Genomic DNA, 20,403 nt, shown 5'->3' on the forward strand with positions numbered 1-20,403 from the left:
ACTGTGTCAGTTATAAAGATGGGGTAGGACAGCCAACTTTCAGAGGGCTGGGGGGGTGCGGACATTTGCCAACTCAAGTTGCTTCATTGTTGGGCCGATTTTGCCATCTACTGGAATGAACGTGCTATTGCAGTGTGTGAAACCCAAAAGATTGAAGTAAACAATCTAGCACTATGATTTCTTTAATTTTAACTTGAAAATCTTTTTACATAACTGATATTACTGGGTCTGACTGAAGCCCAGGGTTGTGGAAGAATATAATGCTTCATACTCGTGTGAATATTTTTAACCTAGCAGAAATGACCACTAAATCGTCGGGGTGGAGAGAAGTAAGTTCATTGAAATGCTTGTGTTACTACTGGGTAAATATGAAGCTGAATTATTGCTGATAGTTAGATTTTCATAATGATTTTTAAGAGTTCATCCATTTTATGTCACCCGTTTCAACAGAATGCCACCATTTTCTAAGATATGTGCATTGTTTAGATAATAACACATCCATCAAATCAGCTTGCAGACAAATCGTAGGGTTTTACAAGTGTTGTGTAGTCAGTTGTGCTACCAAAGCCCCGCAGGTCCTGCCCCAGCTCCGAACTTCATCTTGGACTTCTGTGAGGTCCGCAGCCTTAGGAAAGGTTGACACGAGGTCACCCAGCTATGTGCTGGCCACGCATTGAATTGAAGAGTCGGGGCTTAGGAAAGGAGGAAAAGATGAAAGATAAATAGTTTATCTGTTCTAGGGTCATAGAAACCCCAAGAGAGAATGTATACATCAAAATAAGACACATGTACCATAGAAAGCGAACTGTATATGATGTCATGTTTTTAAAAACATATGGAGAAAAAAAATGGTAAGTATCTTTTATAGAATTTGGAAATTTTAAATACTATTTATTATAACAATCAAATTTAGAAAAAAATATTTGCAAAATGTCAGTATGATTTTTCTATAACTAATCCTAGCGCATTGGGGCACACCTATATATAGTCCCAGATATTCAGGGGGCTGAGGCAGAAAGATAACTTGAGTCCAGGAGTTCAAGACCAAGTTTGGGCAACACGCTAAGAACCCATTCTCAATATGAAATAAAATAGATCTATCAGATTAAATTATTCTAAGGCTCAAATGAAGCAGTGACTTAGAAAATACTTTAAAATTGTTTTCCTATAACGAATAAAATTTAAATCCCTGAAAAATAATTTTAAAACAAACAGCCCAATTTCCAAGGAACAGTCTAATCAAATTTTGGAAACACATGTGTTACAAGTGCTTTAAAGCTGTAAATGTTGACGTCACAATCTGTTGTTAATTTGACAGGGGAAGCTGATACAGAGAGTGATGATGATGACGATGATGATGACTGTAAAAAATCTTCCATGGATGAGGTGGGTACCTAGGGTTTCCAGTTTCAGGGGCGCTCTACCAACTTGCCAGGCTCGGTAAAACCGCCTGGGTGTATCCCACGGTCAGTTGCTGCCATCTAGTGGCCAAAAGGGTAAATGTGCGGCATCCAACTGCCAACTTCAATTTTTGAGACAATTAAATAGATTGTCAAATGGTCCATAGTCTGAAGCAGATATGGGATTTGGAGAAATGTTCAGCACTATGACATTCATAGGATTATTGTAATTTTAGAATCACTAGAGCCACCTGTTAATAAAATCTCAAGCATTCTAAGTAATTTGATGAGCTCAGAAATATTAATAGCACAGAACCTGGAAGCAAATCAGGGACAGGTCAATTGGAATTTTAGAATTTTGTCCTAGCTGGAGTCCTCATCGAAAAGTCTGTACCGGGGGCGGGAGAGGGAAAAGAAAAAAAAAAAGAAAAGTCTGTACGAAATCTGCTTTTAAGTATGTTAGAGATTGTCTGCCTCAGTACTTACAGCTTTATCATTTAGCTAAAAATAAAACCAACAGCAAATTATTCTTACTTGATGTTCTTCCTTTTTAAATTTTTTTTAATGTCTAAAATTTTGCTGCATTACGTTCCCCCACTAAATTTCAACTTAATTTCCATAAGGAAAACCGCTTACAATGCCTGGCGACGTATATATGTACCTGAGAATGATTTCAATTGTGTATAATTTTTGATCAGAGATTCTTGATCATTCTAAAATTATCTTGGTAGTCCATTTGCAAATGAATATTTCCCAGTTGACATTTAACCAAAATATTGCTAACAGAGTTTAAGAAACCTTGTCTCCGTGCATTCTCTCTTCTCAAACTGGGAGAAATACAGATCAGTCTGTAGAGGCCGGTCTTTTGCCAATTCTACAGCATTGTTTTTCTTCTTTATTGAAAACTTTATCAGAGTAATGTGTAATAGCTAATAATAGCTAAAGGTGATATGAGGTTTTACTGTTCTGAAGTACTGTTCTATGCCCTTTCACATAAATTAACTCGTTTCATAATCACAAAAACCTGATGTACTATAGGGGACGTTTTTATCTTCACTCTAGAGATCAGTAAATAGAGCCACAGAGCACTTAAATAACTGGTGCAAGGTTGTACCGCTTCTCACTGGTGGGTTTGGGATGTAAAATCAGGCAATCTGGCTCTAGAACCTGAGCTGTTAACCTTTACACTATCCCATATTGCTTGTCTGATGGACACACAAGGAACCAAGAAGGGAGGGAGGGAAGAAAAATTATGAAGAAAAGCAAGAGTAGTTTTTTGGCTATCCCAACCCATTTCTATGAGGCAACTTATTATTTTTACTAAAAATTTTTGGTACATTCAGCGGTCACCTACATAATTTTCTTATTGTACAGGGAGTTCTTGATTTATTAACCTCAGACATCATCTATGGACTCTCCGCTATGGAAGATGAGCTATGCAAACTGTAGTGTGCATCTGTGCATTCGAATCACCTTATTAAGATGCAGATTCTGACTCAGAGGCCTGCAGGGAGCTGAGACCCTGCATTTCTGTAATACCAGGAGGCTGTCTTCACAGGGGGGGCTGGTGCCTTCAGGATCCCACTGCCAGCCACCACTCAACCTTCCTCCTCCCATCCCTCACTTTTGTAAAATGAAGTATGCCTTTTGTTTTCTCATGTGAGGAATTTTCTGTTGGTAACAATCATTTTCAGAAGGATGATTTTCTGCTCACTTGAGCCAGCTGATAATTTTCCTGGAAAAATAACCCTTTATAATGTAATGCTAACTCTGGAAATGCATTTTTTGTTTACTTGTTTTTTATTCCTGCTTCCAGGGGACCGCTGGGAGTGAGGCCATGGCCACGGAAGAGATGTCCAACCTGGTCAACTACATTCAGCCGGTCAAGTTCGAGTCGTTTGAAATTTCAAAAAGTAAGTTTTCCCTGGAGAAAAACCCCTCATGTAGCATATCATGAATATATTTTACATACAGGGTAATTAGACCTAAAAATGTTACCCTCCGTAGAGCCATTCTGTGCTGGTGAAGTCTTGAATATATGTACAAGTTCACTATCTTGTTATCTTTACACATATATAAATATACATGTATTTTGATATATTAACATGAAAAATAATCATATGAGAAAGTATTCTACGATATTCCCCCGAAATATTTAACGGGTCTACAGGCTATAGGGTTATCTGAAAGGGTTATCTGACCAGAGTACAGCTAATTGAGAATTTTACATTTGCTTTTTGTTTGCAACAACATAGTGGGATCCATACGTACTAGTGTTAAAATGAACTACCCATTCTCCAAAAGGGAAGGAGGCAAAAACTTGGCCAACGCTGATAAGTAGAACTAGGAGCAATTCATTCCCATTCCATTTGTCCAGTACATTTTATATATTTAGGAGAATAAATCAACTTCCCATCACTTTGTGTTTTCCCTTTATCCAACTATATGTCTGCATTGGATGCAAAGAAAAATATTATCTTTACCTAGAGAAAAGAGCCCGTTTATAAAAGTGCCCCTTGTATTTCTATGAAGCGTAAGATGCTATCAGATTAAGAGAATCCTTGAAACTTAGTATCTGCTCATAAACATGTGCTCTTGCAAACTGAAAGTTTGCTTAAACACAGCAGCCTCGTATAAAGGATAGCTTTATAGATGTATTAAAATTCAAACCTCTACATAACATGCATTTATTTATATTTGTATTATTTTGTCCAAAGAGTCTTAACTTAGTGGCATATGGAATCTAGATCTCTACAACAAAGAATTCAACTTCCAAAAACTGTTTATATATGAAGTTCCAACATTTTCTTTGATGTCATAATTACTGATGCTTCCGACCACAAGTTGTTCAATGTGAAGCATCCTAAAGTAGTTATTTTTAGATTACTGTGACTTTCATTGGCTGCAAAATGAATTCTCCTAATTCATTAGCTAAAAGCTCTTAGACAAGTAGCCAAGGATGAGAAAAAGCTGATGCATCTAAGTTCTTCAGAACCTGCTAAACACAGCACCAGCCAAATAAGCACTTTTCTCCTTGTGTTTTATATCATATTATCACCTTCTTATAAAAAGGATACTGAACATATTTTACAAAGTACTCGTTAATGTTGACTTAACTTTAATTAACAGTCATGCTTTAAAATAATAAGCCATATGAAAGTAGATTTAGGATGGACCAAAATAAGAAAAGTCAGGGTTTACCTTAGAATAACTTTGAGAGGATGAGAAGGTAGAGAAAGAAAGGGTCTGGGGATGTTTAGGAAGAAGAATGGGGTTTTCATTTTGGAAGGGGGCCGGGTGAAAGATGGGAAAAATATCTGAAAGGTAACTCAGTTTTAAAAACTTAGAGCTGTCTAACCACTGTCTATGACACTTGTCTGAATACCATACATAACAGCTGATGTTTAGTTGGGAAGAGAGTAGAGACATTGTTTTCCTCTCAGTCTTTTTAAACTATGATAACTTTGTTTTGTTTTTCTCACTCTAATTGGAAGCGTGAATTCACTCTCAAAATGTTTCTCTCGTGTTCCAGAATATGAATATTGAGATCTTTAGCACATTCACCTCTCTGACCTCTATCTTATTTCTCATCTAGTATGAAAATGAGGCCATCAGAGTGGAAAATTTTCAAGGATCCTTCTGTTTTGAAATACCATAATTCTAATGTCTCATTAGTTGTTTGAACCAAAAGGACATTCACAAACTGAGAAGGCGACAACGTAGGCATGAAAGAGATAGTCAGCATCTAGCACAAACATTCCCATGGCCTCTTTTGTTAATCCCCAACAATAGCCCCCAAGAAACCAATCTGGATGGATTTAGAACAAAAGATTCCCACAGAGTCCCTGCTCTTTTGACAAAAAGTTTTCATTTCCACACTATACTGGTCTGAAATACATTTGTGTCCCTAAATTGCACAACCATAAGTAGATCTGACTCAAGTAGTAAATTTTAGAAAAGACGACCAACAAGACTCAACTTTTGTTATGGGTAAATAATTCACTGAAAAGAAAACATTGAATATGAAAGTTATGTTGAAGATTAATTGCCCTCAACTTTACTGAACATTTGCCTACTTTTGTGATTTTATACTATACACCATTGAATTTTATTTCTCACTTTCCTTTGTTGTTGTTGTTGTTTAACTCAGAAAGAAATAAAAGTTTTGAAATGTCTTCCTTCGTGGAAACCAAAGGACTTGAACAACTTACGAAGTCTCCGGTGGAATTTGTAGAGTATCCTTGATTTGACGGGCGGTTACTGAATTAACGTAACTGAGGTCGTGTGCTATTTGTTTGGTTTTTGAGTAAGGAGGAAGATGCGTAAAATGGCTTAAGTCTATAACCTGGGAGTGATAAATAGTTCCAGGTGTCATATGCAATGTTGGGTGGGATAGCCTTGCTTGTGGGAAAGAGAACTGGCCTTGGAGTGTAGGAAGCCCAGATTTCAAGGTTGCCGTGACACCATCAGGCTGTGTCCTTTGACAATTTGCTTTATCCTGACTTTGCCCCTGTGTAAAACAGAAATAATGGTACTAGCTTTGTGGTTTGCTCTTTGAATTAGGTACAACGTATGTCACATAAGTGTATACTTTATACATATGTAAGATGTAATAAGTATCCTGTCTATACATGCACATGTATACACACCTGGCTTGGCACCTCACGTACTTACATGTACTATATGTCCAGGTAAAAAATAGTTGGGATAATGATGATGAGAATGTAAATATATATTACTAAGAGTGGCTTTGTGGATACTACTAACAACAAAAATTTGCCCCTGAACCTGTATAAAATGAAACAGGCCTTTAAATTTTTTTCATAAAATTAATATTAAATATCCTGAAGTGCTCAATTTTATGAAGTAAGTTCTAGAATAAAACTCACCTTTAAAATTCACCAACAGGAGAGGAAACAAATGTAGACTACAGGAAAAAAAATCACATTAAAAAAAACCCATTATCATTAGTATTATTAACTATATGATACATCTTTTGCTATATATCTTATGTAATTTAATCCTCATAATAGTCCTGTGATATAGGATTCATTAAAGTCTATTTTATAGATGAGGAAACTGCAGCACAGAAATGGGGAATAACTTGCCCAAGATCATACAGCTAGCAAGTTCCAGAGTTAGCATTCAACTCCATTTTACCCAGCTCAGAACCTTAGCTAACCTCTACTTAACTTGGTAATAGGAACTAGACAATCTTGTTTTAGAGATACAGCATTTTCCAATAACTACAAGTTTCTTAGGATGGAAGACTGATGATGGTAAGAACAAAAATGAGAAACAAGATCAGAAACTTGTGTGCTATACTGGCCTTGTTATCAATCAAAAAGAGCACACAGTCTTGGCAAATAGAATTCCCAGAGAAGATGAACAAAATGAGCAGAGAACATTTCAAAAACAGCTGTACGGTTCATATTATCTACTTCTGCCAAACACAATCTCATCTTCTCACACGGCTTAACCCACTCCAGCCTCCTTGTGTGTCCTTAGTCATTAAGTCTGCCCTTAACACTCTACAAAATCACATTGAATTTGACTCATCCATGTTTGCTACCTCACTGGTTTTCACCCACAAAGCTCTGCAAAGATGGTGCTATGTTTATAGGGTAAGAACACATTCATTCTGTTCGCTTAGAAAACTTTTTTCATATGTTGCCCACTAGCTCAATGAGATCAGCAATATTTATTTCATTTCCCCAACAGAGAAAAGTAGAAGGTAGCCTCTCAGTTAATACTGTTGACTAATTATTTTTATAATTGTATTCACTACTTAACGTGATGGTCCAGATATAACAAAATGCAGCTCAGCAGGATATATCCAAAAGGCACACGCGTGGATTCATCCAACTATATGCCTCAGCTCTTCTGGAATGCAGGCTGTCAGATGGTGGCACTTAATTTCCAGACAATGGGTAAGTAACACAGTCATGTTCATGCCCATTCTGTTACAAAGTCATACTGCCAAGTGTCCCCATGTTATTGGGGGAGGAAAAAAAGTTGTCAGACTTGATTGAAAAAGTAAATAAAAGCAGATTTCAATGAAGGAAATAACAATGAGGAAAAAAAAACAAATTTTAAAAATTGAGACATTTTCTTTAATAATTTATAAATGAGTCTTTATTCCTACTGGTTTTGCACTATTTTTCAAACAAAAATTTTCATGCTTTTTAAAGTAATATGTGTTTATTTTGAAAAAAATTGAAAATTCAGAAAAGGATAAAGAGAAAATAATATGGCCAGGAATGCTACTGCTCAGAGATCCAATAGTGTTGATTTTTGGCTTTGTAATCGGTTGTTTTTGCCTACGTAGACATACTTTTTCATGTACTCTCTGTTTAAAATAAATATATTTACATACAAATGTAAATACACATCTAAATGCTATTCATGAATAGCTCTATATTAACCATATTTCACAGTTCACTAAAAACCCATTTCCTATCACTAAACAGTAAGGAATTTTTTTCTACTATAATGCACTGAGAACAGTCCTAAATATAAATTATCATGACTAACTTCTTAAGTTCTTTTAGAAAAGTGCCTTAAAAACAGAATTACTGTGTTAAAAGACATGAGACTTTTAAGCACCTCTGTGAATATTGCCAAATTGCCCTTTGAAAACGTTGCACTGGGTTCATCCTCCAACCCCAATGTACAATATGAGGTGACCTCTCTCATTTGAGATCTTGGTTAAGTATTACCATTAAATAGTCATTAAATTTCAGACAAAATGTGTTATCTCACTGCTGTTTTAATTCATTTCTTTAATTATGATTGAGGTTGAACATTTTAAAATGTGTTTCTGGTTTTTATATTTCTGCTTTTATGAATTGCCTATTCAGGACTATTGTCAATTTTCCTATTTATTTATAATAGCACTTTTTATATAGAGGGCACAGTGTCTTTTGTTTTATGAAACAGGAAAATCCATTTTATGAGGTCAGCTTGATTAATGTTTTGCTTTATAGCTCTTGGTTTACTTTTATGAGTACAGCCTTCCCACCCCAGGATCAGCTCTCTGCACCCCTATTTCTCTCATGAGCTCTTTTTTAATTTGTAATTTAACCCTTTCAACGATCCGAATGTAATTTCGATATATACTCTCAATGAGATCAATCTATTTTTGCCTAAAGAATTATTCCACTTGAACTGGAAATACAGCTTAATAGATGTAACCTTGTCTGTTAATGTAGAGCCATTTTTTTCACTTCATATCTTTTCCATTAATAAATGTGTCTGCCTTCCTGGATGCAATAACTCACTGTTTTTTATTATGTTTTATAATATAGCTTAATACCTGGAAATGGCATAATAAATAAATTCTCCTTCATTGCCATTAATTTTCAGTTCTTTTTTTTGTCATTGCTAGTAGAATTCCTGTTCCAAATGAATTTAGTTTAATTGTATTATGTTTCCCTCTTGTCTACTAAAAATTTGTTTATTAAAATCACACTAAATTTATAAATTTCTCTGAAGAAATTTTTATTTTTCTATCACAGAAAAAAAATTTTTTTCTCTTCACTTTAAAAATTCTTATACTAAGTCCATCAGCAAAATCATTCATCTTCCTTTCATTAGAGATCTAGTTTTCTAGTTTTCTTAGATAAAATCTTTCTTTTCATTTATATTTTAAGTGATTATGTTATATTGTTTTATAAATATATATATTTTATAAGTGATCATCTTCCCAGGATTTTTTTTTTTTTTTTTTTTTTTTTTTGAGACAGAGTCTCACTCTGTTGCCCGGGTGAATGCCATAGCATCAACCTAGCCAACCTCAAACTCCTGGCCTCAAGCAATCCTCCTGCCTCAGCCTCCTGAGTAGCTGGGACTATAGGTGGCGCCACGACGCCCGGGTAATTTTTCTATTTTTAGTACAGATAGGGTCTTGCTCTTCCTCAGGCTGGTCTCCAACTCTTGAGTTCAAGCAATACACCTGCCTCTGCTGCTCAGAGTATTAGGATCACAGGCATGAGCCACTGCACCCGGGCCCTAAGTTCTTATAAGAGTCCATTTTTGATAGTAGATTCTATTAGATTTTTGAGACACATAAAGGCAGTAATTTTATTAAATCTAATTCCCCCATCTTATTTATTGCTTTGGACTGATAATATTAAATAATAGTGTTATGAGTGAGCATCTTTCTTTTTTTTTGATTCAAGAGGTTCAGTGTTATACTTTTTATTAAATATGTATCAAGCTCTAAGAAATATGCAAGATATTAATAACAATTATGCAAGATATGGCTTTTCTTTTTTAATAAATTTATTTTTCATACATAATGGCTGTAGATATTTTCAAGGTACATGTGATAATTTGATAGTTATAAAATCAAATCAAGATAATTAGTATATCTGTCACCTCAAATATTTATCTCTTCTTTATGCTAGGAACATACAAATTATTCTCTAAGCTATTTTGAAATGTACAATTGATTGACATTAACTATAGTCTCCCTATTGATCTGTAAAACACCAGTTCTTATTTCTTCTAAGTGAAGAGTGGGTATCTTTCTCTTCATCTTGACACTAGTAAGCATTTCACTGTTGTGATGCCACCAAGAGGGATATTGGCTGTGACTTCGAGACAGATATTCTTTAACATACTACGGGAGTTTACACATGTCCCAGCTGGCTAACAGTATTTCAGTCAGTGTTATTAAATGTCTTTTGGACATCTATTAGGATGAGCATATGTTCATTTCATCTTTCATGCATAAATGTGATAAATTATATTAATATGTCATTATCCTTTTGTTCCCAAGAGAAATTTTATTTGCTTGCTATATATTATTTTTTAGAACATATGACTTGCTCATGTAATTTTTTAGGCTTTGAAGTCAATTTTTTTTGAGTATGATAGGTCTATCATTTTCTTTTTATGGTACTTTGTTCAATTTTGGTATCATAGTTAAAATAGTTTAATAAAATGAGAGAGAAAAGTTCACTTATTTTCCATGCTCTAAAAATTATTTGTTACAGGGAGCTTTGAAATAATTCTGTCATCACTTCTTTATTATCTACATAAATAGAGATGAGAAGTGACTTAGAAAATCTGGAACGGCTGACAGTTTTCCAGATTCCTTACAACTTTAAGATGTATTTTTTAACCCTGGCAATTGCCATATTGCAATAAGTGTGAACATTCATTTGATATACTAACACTTAGGAAAATTTTGATCAGTAACTTTTGTCCACTGGAAAAGAGTCAATGTATAATTAGATATTTGAAGTGGAAAAACAGACTATACACCAACCTGTTGGCAGTGGTTCTCTCTGGATTTGGAGCTTGCAGGTGATTTTGTTTTCCTTATGTGTGTTCCCTACATTTCTACAACGAATAGCCATTTCCTTTGTAAAGCAGAACAGTCACAAAAGTAGACTGTAGTATAGTTTTACTTTACAGTTTTACTTTCTTGCTCCAAGCATAAATGCATTCATAAAAGGTTTGTGTTTTTTATATTTAGACTTGGCTATGCAAATAAATATGGGGATGTATGAATACAACGGGAAAAGTGGCTACAGATTAAAGCCAGAGTTTATGCGGAGGCCTGACAAGCATTTTGATCCATTCACTGAAGGCATCGTAGACGGGATAGTGGCCAACACTTTATCTGTTAAGGTATGTACACCCCATCACAAAATTGTGTCTAACAAAAGTCTTCTATATTATCTACTTTGCATAAATAAATAGCTTAGTCATTAAAAATTTAGTAGCTAGCAAAGGTTCTACTTCCCTCATACATTGTTTTCCTTTAAGGAAGAAATCTGCGTTAAAAGTTTTCACAGGTCACATGGATGAGATAAAGAGGCTGAACCACATTCTTAATATGTAAAAATCAGACCCTAAATCAATAAGTTGAATTGGTGAGACTCAGCATAGCCAGTCCTCTCTTGTGTTGTAAATATTCCATCATGAAATTCACATGAAAAATTAGTGACTCATGTTTGAGAGACCTTCTAGATCTTTTCCCCCCATTATTTCTGAGAAAAATGATAGAAAAAAAATATTCTCTCAATAAGTTATTAATGTTGAACAAAAGCTTTCAAGTTACCATAGCATGGTTTTTGAAAATCTACCGGTGTATTCAGGGATTTTAAAACATGTATTAATGATCTTAAATGAAAGAATTGCTTTATTAAATGTATATGACCCTAAAAAATTAATTCTTAATTATTTTCTCCAGTCTTGGAAATTGATGTTACAGAATATATAAATTTTTTTAGCCGTCAGAAAATAGTTTTAATCTTATGAAGGGGAAATTCATTTTCATGAAGAGTTTTTGCAAGGATTTTGTAAGCCCTTGACTGTTAAAGCTTTTGTCAAGTATCATTTCTTTAACTGAATATAGAACTAAGAAACTGTTTCACGGGATATAAATGAAATTTTCAGACACATTTGAAAAACTATATATTTTCTGTTAATAGTTTCACTAATTTCTATCTAGCCTAAGCAATTGAGCCCGTTTTTTACTTTAAAATTTATATGACTTTATAGCAAAGATTTAAAAATAAAATTTCAATAATGTGTCTCATAATTATATATCTTGAAATTCTTTTAAGCTACATCTATAAAGAGTGAAGTTGGCAGAATTAGATCTTCATGATTATATTTATTTTAGGAAATATTATTCAGAGAAGGATATTTAATTCCTGTCAAGTGTGATTAAGATAAACTCATAATCATCATGTGCTGATGGGATGCTATTTTCAGAGTCTTTGCCCATTGTTGTTAGAGTTGGGCCAAATTAATAATGCTTTTGCCTTGTTTGCAGATTCATCTTGTTTTGAACATATTGCTTGCTTATTTATTTTGTCATGAAAATTCTACTGTGACAGTGTAAGCCATTACAAAACAATGACATAGAGGCAGGAAAGTAAGTTGAGTTGTGAAGGGGAAATAGCTGAATCCCCGACAAGTGTAACCTGCTGCTTCCTTCCAGACTAGAGAGGCTGTTCTAGGCTGAGTGTGCCCTGAATGGACAGGCCACACTGCAGTAGAATCCTGCCTTTAACATTACAGCTAGAGCCAAGACACAGCTCAGATCTGTCCAGTTGTGCCTTTGTCTTGATCTTCTGGCATAGACGTGACAGTGGCACATGATAGTGCCAGAATGGACTTACGAGCTCACAGATGCTGTGTCATCCTGTTTTACTGATGAGAACATTGCAGTTTAGTGTCATTAATTTAGTGTAGGACTCTACTTTGATCAAACATCTTAAGCATACAAAATCTGTGGTAAATCTGAATTCCCAATGGGACTCAAACAACTTGTATGTTCCAAACATGTTGTGAAATGCCTGCTTACATGGTTCTCAGGTTAAAACAAAGAGATCATTTCTAGCAGATCCCATGAAAGCCAAATAGAACATCCAGAACAAACAGAAATGGGTTGTCCCAGGACAAATTCAGAGAGGCTTCCTGATGACTTTCTCTCTGACTTGTTCAGAATTTCTAATGGCATCAACGTGTAGCTGCCTTTGACTTCTCTAGGCCTCTGATGGCTGTAATCATGCCGCCAAGGTGTCCGATTTCTGGTCCAGCCATAATCTTGGCAATTCTGTCCCCTTTCATGGACTTGAGCTCATAAAGCTCTTGACCAGCCGGCAACTTTGTTCTGACTACACAACCCAGATTCATTCACCAGCTTTGCTATCTCAGCTCTTGCTCTCTGATGTTCCTCTCCCTGCCATAAAGCAGAGTAGGACAAGTGTTTGCCTCCATCAACCTTTATGATGGCTGACAGATCCCTCGGATTTTGAAAATAGAGTTCGAAAAAGAGACAGACGTGGAAGACATTTTACAAATATGTACTTTTAACATCTCTTTTATCTCCACAATATCCATTAGTTCTGTAGCTACACAAAGGATCCCCACAATTGTGGAGAGAGCTAACCAGGTGAGGTTAGGGGTAATGGTAAACAGGTGCCGATGGCTTAAAGTGGGCATGTGCTCATTTATCCTTCCTGAGCTACTCCGTCTTATTAATTGATTCTTTCCAACCTCACCATTTTCTATGTTCCTCTACCAACTCAAGTGAAAGAGAAATCATATATCTCCTCTTGCTTCCATTTCATTTTGCTTATAATTCAACATTCACCAGCAGCATTTTTAGCTCTTTAAAGTATTCTCTTATGTCTGTGTTACTCATATATCAAGACTTTCTTCATTTATTTATTTATTTATTTTCTAGATTATTTCAGGTCAGTTTCTCTCTGATAAGAAAGTGGGGACTTACGTGGAAGTGGATATGTTTGGTTTGCCTGTGGACACAAGGAGGAAGGCATTTAAGACCAAAACATCCCAAGGAAATGCTGTAAATCCTATCTGGGAAGAAGAACCTATTGTGTTCAAAAAGGTTGGTCTTATGTTCTTGACATAAGATGTAACTGCATTTTCCAGGTGTTTTACACTGAGAAAATAATGAAATGAGGAATTATTTGTTTCATTTGGAAATTTACACATTTGTAAAGCAGTAACTTTTGAAAGCCATCCTGAAAATTCTTCAAGATCTCTATTAAACACTTGTTTGGATTTTCAGAATCATGTTATAAATCAGTTTATTCTAGTATGCCTCATTTGGAAGACTAGCAAAACATATAAATTTAATTAATAGTGTTTCATCATACAAGTGAAAAATGATACATTTTCATTAGAACTCAAATGAAGTAGAAAGGGGAAAAGGGAATAACATGGTGGCTGAGAGAAAGGAAGTCCATACTTCCTTTAAAAAGAATAGTGATTGAACTCCCTTGAATTTTTAACCACTGGCACCTGGTCATTCTATCCTGTCTGGCTTCTGTCTGATAAAGTTAAAACCTATCATGCTCGACTGAACATTTCTCTCTGGTATTCACCAAAAAGCAAATCTTCATGCATTGTTTATCAAATAAAGGAAGAAAATAAGCCCAGGAGAAAGTAGAGTAGACATTCTTATCCTACCCTTTGCTTTTATCTGACCAAAATATCTACAAAGGCAGTCTTCTGCAAAGAGAATATCTATATGAAAGCTCTCTGTGCTCTGAGATTTTTTTTTATATGTTAACTGGGTTTAGTAATAGTGTCTACTTCATAGGGTTATTATGAATATTCCATAAGTGAATACATGAGCAACAGTTTCAGAATGTCTGGAGCAGTGTTTGCTGCTGTTATTAAATTTTTAGAGATAGTTGATCTCATGTTCTTGACATGATCTATAACTGCATACTCCAGATGTTTCACACTGAGCAAAGAAATGAGTAATTACTGTTGCTTAATTTGGGAATTTACAAATTTATAAAGCAATCATATTTTAAAAGCTATCCTGAAAGTTACTTTTTTGTGTTTATTTTTGCTATGAAGGTACAAAAGTCATTTGCTTTGCAAATCTAAAACTAAGTGTTTACATGGTGATAAGCCCACTAACTCTTTGTGTTTAAACATAGAACTTTTGTCATTTCCACATTGAAAATGTTCATGTAAAAATAAAACGGCCTACGTTTTGAACAATGGCCTCATAGGGGCAAGGTGATAAAATATAGACGAAGCCCTATCTCTGGTGACCCATGTCTTCTCCTTCTGAAAATTTAACTTACAGAGCAACAGCTTAACTTTTTGTCTAAATTGGCTAAGTAGAAACTTCTACTCGGATTTGGAAAAGCGGGGCCTGATTGCATAATACCTTCCTAATTCTTTCTTAGAATTGCTCATTCTTGTAACCAGGTGTGTCCTTAATGTCCCCACAGGTGGTTCTTCCTTCTCTGGCCTGCTTGAGGATAGCAGTTTATGAAGAAGGAGGTAAATTTATCGGCCACCGGATCTTGCCAGTGCAAGCCATTCGGCCAGGTATGGATAGTGTGGTGAGAAACTTTTTATCAAAGTTGCAAAGGAAATCATTGCTGCCGTACATGATTATTAAAGAATGACTTAGACAGCCAGGTGCAGTGGCACACACCTGTAGTCCCAGCTACTTGGGAGGCTGGGGCAGGAGGATTGCTTGAGCCCAGGAGTTCAAGGCTGTAGTGTGCTGTGATCACACCTGTGAATAGCCACTGCACTCCAGCCTGGGCAACATAGTGAGACTCCGTCACAAAAAAAAAAGAAAAAGGAAAAAGAATAATTTAGGAAACTATTTGCTGCTTTGTAATTTCATTATGTAACAAGGGCTATGGCATCATTAAAATGACAGTTACATGTTTTTGTGACATGCTATGGGATATTCGTCAACTCTTGCCTTAATAATTACGTGTAACAATCTGAAAACTTACATACAAGTATTTATCTTCATGCTCACAGGTCTCTGGGTGGTAGGATTTGGCTGATCTAGCCTGAGCTCAGCAGCACAGCTGTGCGTCAAGCTGTGGGTTGGGTTTAGGTCTGTTCCACATGTACTCATTCTGCGGCATGGGCTGAAGGGATAGTGGCACCCACAACATGGGCTTCTCTTGGCAGACCACTGGAATGCGAAGGGCAAGCTCAACTCTACACCTGCATTTTAAGCTACTGCTTGTGCCATGTCACTAACATCCCACTGGCCAAAGCAAAGGATATGCTAAGTCCAAGTCAAGAAATCATGTCAAGTATAACTCTATCAGAGGAGGTGAATTTGGGCCAGTCATTAAATCTGTGGCATATGATTTTGAATTCTCTTTTGGGAGGAAGGTATGGTTGGAAAGGAAAAAAATCAGAATCAACAATGGTTTCCTGTCTCATGAGAAAAATAAGACCTTATCACCGAAAACCATGTGATTAAAATGAAAAAGAGGGATGTTTGTCATGCAAGGTCACCAAAAATATATAGTTCCATCATATACATGTTCATGGTTATAACTAATATTGCGAAGAAGGCACGTGATACACAGTATTATTGTCACCCTCTAGGCTATCACTATATCTGTCTGAGGAATGAAAGAAACCAGCCCCTGACGCTGCCAGCTGTGTTTGTCTACATAGAAGTGAAAGACTACGTGCCGGATACATATGCAGGTAAACAACCTAACACGAGAGACATTTCCATCTGGGTCATCCATATGTTTGTGCCTTAGTGGAAGGAAAACTGGACCAAACGAAAGCAGGAGATTTTGGTCTCAGAATCACCTCTATTTTTTTGTGTATGTTTAGAGATAAATTGCTGAAGCTTTTGTGAATAAATTTTAATTTAATTTATTTTAATGTATATCCTAATGCCTCAGTTTTGAACACATCTATTTACAGGTAGTCTTATTCTCACGGACCCAGCACTGCCTAACCCATGCTACCTGGTACTACAGTTGTCTAGATCTATACAATAAATGTGCCTTCAGCTAGTTTCAGAACCCTGATCATTTTCATGGGCAGAGTCCTAAGTTTAGAAAAATTAACTTACAATGATGCCATCCTGGAATGATAAATGTAAATGCTTATAGTGCCAAGTGGCCTCAGTGTAAGACACTGAAGAGTGGTGGGGTCTATGACAAACTTGGAGCACATGCCCCATCCAAAGAGGGCAGCCATAATGTACTCCACTGGCTAGCCACAGCCATGCGAGTGAACCCACATTGCCAAATCTTTGGGTTGTTCTTGCGGGCTTTTTATGCAAAATATCTCCATTCGTGAAACATCATTTGAGACAAGTAAGACAAGTGCATGGGTCATTGCTAGAATGGATGGAACTCTGAAAAAGAAGCTAAAGAATCGAGAATGTTGATGGACTGGAGTTGGAGCCTTTCCGGTTTGGCTCTCAGGGCTGAACTCTTGTGATTTCTCTCTTCCTGAGGTTTCAGCAGAGTTCTGACTCCCACTCATTTCCAAAATGTTGGATAGACGAGTACATACTTATGTGGGTAGATGGAAGCATGAAAGATGGATGATGAATGGGTGGATAGATGGGTGGGTAGATGGATAATGAATGAATGCATGAATGGAGGGCTGAATGGATGGACAGATGATGGATTGGTCATCAGTACCTCTAGGACCTTTGACCTAAAATGTCTCTTTCTATTTAGATGTGATTGAAGCTTTGTCAAACCCAATCCGATATGTGAATCTGATGGAGCAGAGAGCTAAGCAACTGGCTGCTTTGACACTGGAAGATGAAGAAGAAGTAAAGAAAGAGGTGAGAGAGTGGTCTAATCATATGCATGTCACGAAGCATGATTTCCACACCTACTTGCTGGGTTTGCCTAACTAACATCACACCTCAGGAGAAATAGCACATTGGAACAACACTTTCACAGAGTTCAGCACCATGTTACAAAACATCTATCTGATGGACTAAATTCTTCATATTTCATTCTCTTTCATCATTCAGTGGAGACCAACATCTTATATTGTGATCACATTAAACACTACATATCATGCTGTTTCAGGTGAAAGTTTCTATATGAATTCATGCTAATGAAAGGCAATTAAGGCACTTAAAGAAGATAATGACCAAGTCATTTAGTGTTTCCCTTTTTCCTCAAATGGGATAATAATCACAGTCTGTGTTTTAACCTTTTATTTTTACTTAATACAAATATTTTCCCTGTCATTAAGTATTCTTCTACTATATGACTTTTAATGACCAATCCTCAATTACTGGATATTTGCAGTGCTGCACTATTTTGAACAGATCTTCAATGTACATCTTGTAAATACATATTTTAGCATTATCTATGGTTATTTCCTTGGTTGTTTTTAATATAGAATTTTAGAAATTTTTGAAAATTTTTGATAAATGAAACAATGAAAAGCACTTCGGGCCCCTGCTTGAATTTGATGAGGGATTAGTCTAAGCAATCACTGATTACATGGAGTCCACAGAAGGAGGAGTGTTTATGTGCTTGAAGCAGAATCTGTTGGTGCCCTGCTCAGATTTCCTTCTGGGGGCTGCTGCACTCACTGCCACAGGGCTGCTGCAGGAGTTAACTAAAACCACTCCCTGAGGGCTGGCCTGGGCTGATGGGAACCACCTTGCCTAGAGATGCCTGGCATGTTACTCCTTAGAGGGGGCGAACCATGCCCAGTGACTGGCAGATCCAGGAAAGTAACAGCTCAGGTCCTGGCTTCTGGGCGGACAACTTCTCTGTTGCAGTTCATGCTCCAGAGCTCCCCAGGGGATCAGGCTGAGGCTAGAGTTTCCCTGAGACCACATTTCCTCTTATCTTTTTCCTGTCTCTTCTCTTGCTTTCTCATTCCCCTACATTTTTCTCCCAAGAGCATTCTCACAATAAATCATCTGCCCAAGAATCCTCAGGTCTAGTTTTGCTTCTAGGGAAACCAACAATGCTAAATAGCTTGCGGTTTTATAATTAAGTTCAAGAATGAGTGCCCTTTCTGAATTTTTTTCCTTGCCAACTAGAATTTAAAGATTTGAGACTAATTACTTCTTTAATTCTGGTATTTCTTCAGTGCTAATAGTGCTTTTTTCTTTCCCATGGCCTTTAGAAAGATTAAGTAAGACTAGAGAATTCTATGAATCTCTCACTTTGCTCGTATGGACATCAGTATGATATTAGAACTCTCCTTAGAAATCCAGAAAGCTCTGCCACTCTTTCCTCATTTTTCTGCTTTACTAATAGGATATTTAATAAAATATAATTTAAGGTCAAGATAATTTATGTAGATATAAATAAATCACTATTTATAGCATTCTTTTCTAACTAGAAAACAGGAATCTCTCTTTTTTTAATGATCATTATTATTTTTTTTTATTTTTTTATTTTTTGCCACTGGGTCTCACTATGATACCAGGCTAGCCTTGAGCTCCTGGGCTCAAGTAATCCTCCTGCCTCAGTCTCCCTAGTAGCTGGGATTACAAGCAAGCACCACTACACCTGGCTTAGGAAACAAGAATCTCCTTTTAATCCTTTTAATCAACTGGATGTATTTTATTTTCTAAGAAATAGAAGTTAAAAGAAAGCATTTTTAAGTAAATTACATGTATTTTCACTATTTAGAAACATTACTTCTTATATTATCAACTTCTGTTAGCCATCATCTGTAAGAGTAAGCACCCACTTCAAAAGAACATTTTGACACGACCATATTTCAGTTTATATAGTACAGCAATTGAGCGAAACATCTCATAATGGAATATATTGCTGATGGTGCCTCAGAGAGACCACTTCTCCAATGAGTGGGGGAAAAAGTCACTCTAAGAAGTGGGTAAACTAGGACCTTTGAGATTGCAGGGATCTTTTCACAGATTGGTGTCCTTTGAAAGCCTTATTTTTGTATCAGACAGACATCACTTGTCAAAATGCTATTTGGGGAGAATAGAACATTAAGGGGTATAGAAATACAGAAGTAGAGTTTTAGGTCAATCTTATTTTTGTTTCTCCTTTTGAAAAGGTGATCAGAAAGGATTTTCAGAAATCTATAATGTTGGCTAAACTTAGAGAATATTTGGACATTTTTAGATTTAGAAATAATTTTAGAGGCATTGAATCACATAGACTCCATTTTGGTCTAATAGAGAAAAATATGTTTTGTTTTTTTTTTCCTTTGAAATATCTAAATCCTTAACTGGCCTCATTTTTGAAACTCAAGGAAAAGAAATCATTTTTCCTTACCATGTAATGCTAGGAAAGAAAAGTCACTTCACACCTCTGAACCCCAGTATCTTTTTTATCTTGTCTTGGTATAATGTAAGTTTGTTTGAATGAGGCCACTGAAAATAAGTAGCTGTGGGTTTCTCACAAGAAAATTCTATCTAGGACATGGCAGGCACTGGAGACACTATTTTAGCATCACAGACTTTTTTAGTATAATCCTTTTAATGTGATGCTTCTAAAGGTCATTTCTATTTGAAAATTAAAGACTTCATTGGACTGCAAAATTATGACCAGATTTTTAATAGTCTTAATAAGTTATCTTCATAGAATAATTTGCAAAGCAAATAAATAGGAAAGTTGAATTTTTCCCCTTGATTTAAACAATAGACACTTATTTCAGATAAAGTGAAAAGAGATTATTCAGATTATATATATAATATTTAGATTATATGTATATGATCTGAATATATTATATATTTAGATCATACATA

At 35.9% G+C, this 20,403-nt stretch overlaps 1 protein-coding gene across 2 annotated transcripts in view; it reads left to right on the forward strand.

Annotated features, from left to right (window-relative positions):
* Positions 1-20,403, forward strand: part of PLCB1 (phospholipase C beta 1) — a 646,359-nt gene that overhangs the window by 508,266 nt on the left and 117,690 nt on the right. For both annotated transcript variants that reach the window (XM_045528129.1, XM_045528130.1), the window contains 9 exons: positions 1,319-1,386; positions 3,217-3,313; positions 5,551-5,635; positions 7,206-7,330; positions 10,885-11,039; positions 13,612-13,776; positions 15,143-15,242; positions 16,278-16,382; positions 17,381-17,490. In XM_045528129.1, coding sequence (XP_045384085.1) covers positions 1,319-1,386; positions 3,217-3,313; positions 5,551-5,635; positions 7,206-7,330; positions 10,885-11,039; positions 13,612-13,776; positions 15,143-15,242; positions 16,278-16,382; positions 17,381-17,490 — 1,010 coding nt within the window. The remainder of the gene's footprint in view (positions 1-1,318; positions 1,387-3,216; positions 3,314-5,550; positions 5,636-7,205; positions 7,331-10,884; positions 11,040-13,611; positions 13,777-15,142; positions 15,243-16,277; positions 16,383-17,380; positions 17,491-20,403) is intronic.

Source organism: Lemur catta, chromosome 17 (genome assembly GCF_020740605.2).
Source record: "Lemur catta isolate mLemCat1 chromosome 17, mLemCat1.pri, whole genome shotgun sequence".
Taxonomy (NCBI): Eukaryota; Metazoa; Chordata; class Mammalia; order Primates; family Lemuridae; genus Lemur; species Lemur catta.